The sequence below is a fragment of the Pinus tabuliformis genome, chromosome X, assembly GCF_031772625.1.
Source record: "Pinus tabuliformis cultivar Carrire ecotype Pingquan chromosome X, CPIR1, whole genome shotgun sequence".
NCBI lineage: Eukaryota > Viridiplantae > Streptophyta > Pinopsida > Pinales > Pinaceae > Pinus > Pinus tabuliformis.
Genome location: NC_142308.1, coordinates 1,174,411,614 through 1,174,419,728, shown reverse-complemented (window position 1 = coordinate 1,174,419,728; position 8,115 = coordinate 1,174,411,614). Strand labels below are relative to the sequence as shown.

Below are 8,115 nucleotides of genomic sequence, written 5' to 3'. Positions count from 1 at the left end.
AGACACGAGTATGCCACAAGTGGGCAGGTAAGTTTGGAAGCCTGATCCATACAGGTGTCTTGGTAATGACTGCAGTTGCTGGATCAAAATCTGGGAACCAAGGAGTCAAGAAGAGCCCCACAGTTCCCATGAACCAAGGGCCTTCTTCTAAGGCCTTTTCATAATGCTTACTATTATCAAACAGGACAATGAAGTAACCTTTTGAACAGAAACTGACCTTACAATGATGAGTCCAGTTTGCATGGATCCATGCATAGAGATCCTGAGATCGCGGCCACAGTCTGTTAAATCTGCAAATGATGGCTCTTTCTGCAAATTCTTGAAGTTGGGTTGCAAGATCTTCATGGTTGAGTTCAACGGAGGGAACTTCTTCTATCTTATCAACCAAAACTGGCTTAGGTTTAAGGGCCTCCGGGGGTTTGGGGTTCTCAGAGTGTACTGCATCTTTGTATGAGAAGGGACGAGCAGAGGATGACTGTCCCGCTGCACCTCCTCTCAGACGAAGGATTACCACCAAAGAGCTGTTCCTAGTAATGCTGTAAGAAGAGAGGGGAAGAAGGTCTTCAAGTTGTTTACCTTGAGAGAGAAGTCTCTGAAGGCCTGAAGGGATCCCGATCCGCTGTTCTAGATCCAGTTTGAGATCCAGCACCAAATCTGAAGAATTGACCCATTGCAGGATGGTTCCCTCTGTAGGCTGAGAAATTTGGACCTGAAAAGAGTCAATGAAGTGCCTAGACCCAGTGCTAGGGCTTCTTGTGCTTTCGGGAGCAGATCTGCCGTGGCGATTTTCCATCCGGGGTGTCAGACCTGTAGGATCATGGCCGATCTGTCTATTGAGAGCCCGATCTGATTGATCAATGGCAGATCTGGGGTTTTTAAACTTGATCAGATCCGCGACTCCACTCATAAAAGCAGAAATAGCCGAAACCGCAATTGTGGAAGGCGCCGTAGTGAGGGCTTTGATCTGTTTGCGAAAACTGGAATGCTGGCTCGTTGAGTTAGAAATTTCGTCGTCACTTAACGCTTTTCCCGTCCCATATCCCTCTGCATCCAGTGCCTTTGGATTGTATACCTCATGGTGCCGCTGCGAAGCGCTAACAACATCGTCGGCATTCGGCATGACGCAGAACTGTACGCGATTCGAACCTCCGCCGATTAAAGCCTTTTTAGTAAATATAATGTTGGTGTGTTATATTACACAGGGAGCACTAGCGCATTATATTACATTATTTATAAAAATATTAATTAACATAATTATTTTAATTCAATTATAAGAATTTTAATATAAATTACATCTCAATATGTAGAGACAACAGTTTCGAAACATTGAGTGTGGTTCTATCATAATTTTCAGAAATTTTTAACCATGTTCGATGAAAACTTTTTTAATTTAAAAAAGGTTTGAAAAGACAAAGAGGTAAAGTTTGAATTTTTTTTTTATAATTTAAAATTTGAATTTTTTTTTATAATTTAAAAAAATTATAAAAATACTATAATAATAATTATTATAATATTCTTAATAATAAGATAACAATATTATAATAATAATATAATATTAATTATTATTGCTAGAAATTTGAATATAAAATTTTAAACTCAAACTTGTTAATTTTTCACTTAAATAACATATGATAAGTAATAAAATAATAATTTAATATTATTATATAATTAAAAATTGAATAGTTAAATCTAGCCTTTTTTGGTCCATCTTAGCCGTTTATCTAGTGTGATCCAATATAGCCGTTTTTTAGTCAAACATAGTAGTTGGATGATCTGCTCTCCCTATTTAAATATGCAGCCATGATCTGGTTCTTCAACTTGTCTTGACGATGAACCACACTCGTTGGTTCGAAACACGTCGACAAATGTTTTATTATATGATTTACGCGGAAAATTTTTCTCATAAACTTAATATAGATCATAGAAACCTCAATTCAACAATTAAAAAAATTAATCAATGTACAAATAATATACAAATAAAATACATGACTTGAAATCTCATATAAAAACCATGCAGACCACAAAACCCAATAACAAACATCAATGATAAAATACATGACTTGAAATCTCCTATAAAAACCATGCAGACCACAAAACCCAATAGCAAGCATCTTGTCATGAAAGATTACATGGAATTCTTCACTAATATATAACAAATAAAGTATAATGAAATAAAGTATTACCACGAAATTTCAAGACGTTTAAACGATAATAGAAACGCTTGGTTTTTAGGGTTTCACAGAGATTAGACGATGTTTCTTTGGAAAACTGGAAACTGGTTTTATATTTATATATATATATATAAATAATATGATATTATTTTTTTTTATAAATAATATGATATTTAAAAAAAATAATATAGTTTTTAATTTGTTTAATTAAGGGTTTGTTTTTTTTGGATTTAAAGAAATATATATATTAATGGTTGAAGAGGCAACCTGGAAAAAACTTACGGATGTATTTGGTTTTCATTAAATAATACAGATGAATTAATTATTGGAAAAAATTACTTAATTTACTTTATAAGATATTTATATTTAAAATTAAGATAAACATAGTTATGATTTTAAATAAATACCACAAGAATATTTATCTTCAGTGACTAGAGGAATGAACAAAAGATAACAGGCGCTTGAGAAAGATTTGTATCTGGTTTTGAATTTTGGAGCAAAGCATAAATGGGGGAGAACAACAGCACTCACGCGGGGGTTCCGTTCATCCCAACAGCGCTCAGATACATCTCTCCTTTATTCTTCCTTTCCTTGCAATTATGGCAATAATACACTACTCTTAATACGGAAGCTCCTTTGAGGATTTGGCATTGAAATATGTGTTACATATATATGAGGTTTTTCCGCCCCCGAATCGAAACCCGTCAGGGCTCGAGAAGTTCACAATAAATTAAAAAAAGAGGTTCATTTTGAGTATTATGTACAAAGTTCAGCTCTCGCTGCTGGGCACTGGATCTGTAGATTAGTGTCCAGTAAGCTTTATATCATTTCTTCCGGAGACGATAGCAGTAGTCTGCAGGGGATTAAACTGCTGCTTTTATCGTTCATCTTACGGCCAGAGGAAGAAGGCTTGCGGCGCATTACCATGGATTCGGCGGAATCTGCCGAGACCATCGATGACAGAACGGTCTGATTATTATATGATGATTTCATTGTCGATTCCCAGCTGTGGGAACTCTTGAGTTTCTTCTCCGGCTTGGCCAAGTCTTCCACACATTTCACATTTGCAAGAGATGTAAACGACTGCGACTTGCCGGTGAAATAATTGGACAAACCCCTCCTGCAAATTACGCAAATAAACAGTCGAAATCAAGAAAAAATTACAGCAGCCCCCGTTCGAAATTGAGACAGAACAGTTTTATTAATGAAAATATGGTTGCCATTAGACCTACTTTCGAGAAGGGAGGCTTGCTCCCAGAGACTTCATGTGGAAGAGAGGTCCGCCATTGCCATGGGGCATCGGTGGAGGCGAGAAATTCCATGAAGAGTTGCGGCTGTCGGTCATGTCGTCCGAGGAAGCCGAGGAGGCCCTTGAATCGGGTGAAGAAATAAAAGAAAAAGATGAAGATGAAGATAAATCACATGTCGATATGAAGCGCTCCTCCGCCATGGCCGCTCCCAGGGCTTTGAAATGAATAACAATCTTGAATTTCTGTCACGGAGTCTCTGTGTTTCTTTCTGCGACAACCGAAATTCACCTCCTCCCAGAGCTCGTGTTGGGCGTTTTGTAGCGGGCAGAGACAAGGACATCTCCCCGAATTTCCACAGAAATTTCGCCACGTGGATACCTCGAGGGCGGACTCGGTTCTTGCAGCGGGACGGGACGTGAAAGTTTACCTGGGTAGTTTTTGGCTCGTCATCCACGTTGGCAAGGAGCTCGCGCCCTTTTACATTCAGGTGGATGAGGGTGAGCTTAAATCGAGTGCAGAATCCCAGAATATTTAGGAATCGGACGGATATGGACGTGGTCAAAAAAGACTGTGCCTATGTCTTTCAGATTCCCAAAATTCCAAGAATTTGCAATCAACTTAAAAATGGCTAATGGATGAAAGCTCCTATAAAGTGGGGACCATCGAGACTCTGCGGAAATTGAGGTAAGGTTTATGCTTGGTCAACCTTATCGTGAAGTGCCCTGTGCATAGTTATCCTTATCGGAATGAATAATGAAATTGTCATCCCAAAAGCTATGTAACATGTCCACATTTAAACACCCTTGTCGTGTGTATGTATATATATATATATGTATTTGTGTACCTTTTTTGTTACACCATTGTGTTTTTTTGTTGCCATCTTTCTAGAAAAGTATTTCGTTTTCTATGTAACATACACAAGTAAAATGTAAGTATCAGAAGGAATAGTTAAAATTTTCATTATGTTTGAGTATTTAATTAGCAATTGTATAATATGTTGCAATGGGAAAGTTTTAAATTAAGAATGTAGGAAAAAGTAGCATAGAAGATGGAAGTCAAAATTATATGTAATTTTTTTTATTTATTAGTGTTTATGTGAGAAAAACTTTGAAATTTAAATTTTGCAAAATATAGTTATATCATGGGTTATAATTGCAAGATGGGTTCATTACTAAAAATTATCATTTGTAGAATTAATAGACTAATTTATTGAATGTTACATCATTTCAATATATATGATTTATTTGAATGGATAATATCAATATAGATTTTGTGACAACTTTTTAATGATTGAATTAAGTGTTTTATTAGTTGTTTTATTAATGATTTAATATGAGGGCTTGTAATTATAATTATAATACTATGAAAGAATATATATTTAAATATTATATTAATTATCAATTTAATATAATAATTATTAATAAAATTAACTTATAGATTAAATGGCCTTTTTGACGATCATTTTTGTGATTAATTTTCCATACTGGAGCATTGCAAATGGGAATAGTGGAACAAGTAAATAGTTTGGAGGTTGGCAAATGGAAATAGTGGAACAAGTAAATAATTTGGAGGTTCACTAAATTGCCAGGAATCTAGGAGCATCCATAAATGGGAGGAGGTCAAATGGGAATAGTGGAACAAGTAAATAGTTTGGAGGTTTCAGAGAGAATCTCAAAGTTTCAAATGGAGTTTTCTTTGATTTTTATTAAAAAATCAATATATTTGAATTATCCATAGGTTTAGATTAATGATGTGTACTTTTTATTGCATGTCATAATAAATTCAAGAAACTCAAGAAGACTGTTCACATTTAAGTGCAAAATAGTGTAAAAGGTTTACGAAAATATTGAAAAGAAATTATTTAATTAGATCATCTATATGCAATTTTTTTTTACTTCTTATGGAAAATGATTTACTTAACATTAATTGATGATAAGTTCTAAACACTTGATTTCACATTTTTTAAATGTTGTGCAAGGGTTGATAACTAGGAAATGGAATGGCATCTTAAGAAGATAAAAATTATGAAGGATAATGACGGTCATCAATTCATCTTAAGTGGTGATGGTGTTGGAGTCACGATTGTCGTTACACCAAAACCTGCAGGTGTTAGTAAACAGACACATCGCTAGATTTAAGCACATGCCATGAAAAGGTCATCAATTCATCTTAAGTGGTGATGGTGTTGGAGTCACGATTGCCGTTACACCAAAACCCGCAGGTGTTAGTAAACAGACACATCGCTAGATTTAAGCACATGCCATGAAACACACTGGGACCGCAGGTGTTAGTAAACAGACAGCTAGATTTAAGCACATTCCACGAAACACGCAGGTGTTAGTAAACAGACACATCGCTAGATTTAAGCACATGCCATGAAACACACTGGGCCCGCAGGTGTTAGTAAACAGACAGCTAGATTTAAGCACATTCCACGAAACACACGGGGAGCGTTGACCTTCTACACAGCCATTAACAGGGAGCCAACAATCTGCCCCCCAACGTGAGCCCAATGTGTTTCGAACTTGAGACCTCTGGCTCTGATACCACTTGTTGGAGTCACGATTGCCGTTACACCAAAACCCGCAGGTGTTAGTAAACAGACACATCGCTAGATTTAAGCACATGCCACAAAACACACAAGGAGCGTTGACCTTCTACACCGCCATTAACAGGGAGCCAACAGATGGAAGTTCAAAAAAGGGGAGTGGAATGTTTTTTAAAGAGTTAGGAGGGATATAGTGGAAAGAGCTTATATAGGTACTTTCCACTTAAAATACAAAAATCAATCCAATGGTTTCAAAAATTAGGCTATATATAAACTACGGGAAGCATTGCAATTCCCAATGAGACTTATAAGGGTTGCAATAATAAAACCTAAAGTAAGAAAATGTGAATGAGCTAAAAAAGTATTACTCATAACCATGCTTTTATTTATAATATGTCTAAAAAATTATGAGAATATTTTTTTTGCTATATTTACTTTCATCTCATTCAAAAAAAATTATTGTACTTTTCATTTTTCAATAATATCATGCATATCCACATAAAAAAAAATGGATGAAAAATCAATAAATACCATGCCAAAAAAGATGTCCAAAAAAGTGCACAAGGGGATAGTAAAAAAAATGAACATAAAGAGTCATCTCATTGATATATCAAATGTATGTAATCATTGATTTATTCTTTTATCTACATGGAATATAATCACTGCACAAAATATTATTTTTCAATTGTTCTATTAAAATAAATAAATAAAAATGGAACCCATTCAACACATAAGACAAAATGAAAAAAAATAAAATAGTTCATTACAAAATTTATAAGTTTTTATTTTTTCAATCTTATATAACATTTCATATTAGTTGTAATCTTCATATTTAAATAATTAATTTACACTTATCCATCGATACCTTCTAATACAAAAATTAATCCATATTAAATTAAGTATGAGTTATGAGTATATGCTGTTAATTGAACGATTTGTAAGTAAATATGTTACTTAACTTTCCTCATTTGGCCATACGGCATACAATAATTTAAATGACCATTGGGCCATACGTCATACAATAATTTAAAATTTTGTTACTATCAACACAAAAGCGGCATGCACGATCGTTAAAGAGCTAGCCATAGTTATGGTCTTAAGAATTAGCTCCTCTCCCAGCGAAAATTTTCCCATTTTAATGTCGAGACAAAGATAGTTCACGCAACGTAATCCACATCTCTTTCCACACCGCTTAAGAACTGAAAAACATTTTTTGCCACCTTAATTAGTCTGTTGATGATATTGACGTCTGCATTACTATATTATGTTAATATATTACATCATAGTAATATTTACTTATGCATTTCCGTCACTTTTTGAGATTCGTATGCTTTTTGGGGGACTTTTCTCCATCCACCGTCGCCATGAATTTGACTGTATTACGTCGTCAGAATCATATCCTCCTAGGTAGTCCACGACCCCGATTGAAACTTTCTTTTCTGCACCATGGAGATCTACACATCATGGATATTTCTTTTATGTAAAGATTAAGACAACATCCAATCTCTCTGCTTGAAACAAACGCAGTACTGGCTTCCCGCTAGTGTCAACGAATGAGTATATATATATATATATATATATATATATATATAAACACAACAACGCCATGAAAACTGCGTACAATCTGATCTCCATCTCTAGAAAAACAAAAACAAAAATAAAATCCTGCAAGTAGATTAGGCCCATGTTTGCTTCCCCAAACCATATTATAAGCATAAAATGTGCAAAATTCCCTTTTAGTGGCGGTGTGTAGAGGGCGTATGATGCCTATGTTGAGTTGGACAACGAGTGGAGCAAGGGATGCCTCATGCTGATCAAGATGGCTTGGGATCCTGGCAAGACAAGGCATAGATCAAGGATGGTTGGGTGGTACCTTTGGGACCCCGATATTGTGTGCAAAGGCTGTTGGGTTCAGCTGATCGAGAGGGTGCTTGTTCAGGAATTGCTTGAGGACAAACAATTTTTGGTGGGGAGGACTATAATGTCCCTAATTAAATTAATTTTACTAAGACAAATTTCTATTTTTGTAATTGGGTGTTTGGAAATATTTTGGCATGTAAACATAGGAAAAGTGGATGGAGGGAGTCCCCACTTAATTTTTTGAGAGATGGAGGCCACCAACATTGGGGAAAAGGAAATATTAAAT

At 35.3% G+C, this 8,115-nt stretch overlaps 1 protein-coding gene across 1 annotated transcript; it reads right to left on the bottom strand.

The window, feature by feature from the left end:
• Positions 1-2,632: 2,632 nt before the first annotated feature.
• On the bottom strand, positions 2,633-3,684 carry LOC149144116 (uncharacterized). Its single transcript, XM_089450102.1, has 2 exons — positions 3,404-3,684; positions 2,633-3,291 (listed from the first exon to the last, which is right to left on the bottom strand). Exons 1-2 carry the CDS (start codon positions 3,619-3,621, stop codon positions 2,991-2,993), a joined length of 519 nt encoding a protein of 172 aa, XP_089306228.1. The 5' UTR covers positions 3,622-3,684; the 3' UTR covers positions 2,633-2,990.
• Between the last annotated feature and the right edge of the window lie 4,431 nt (positions 3,685-8,115).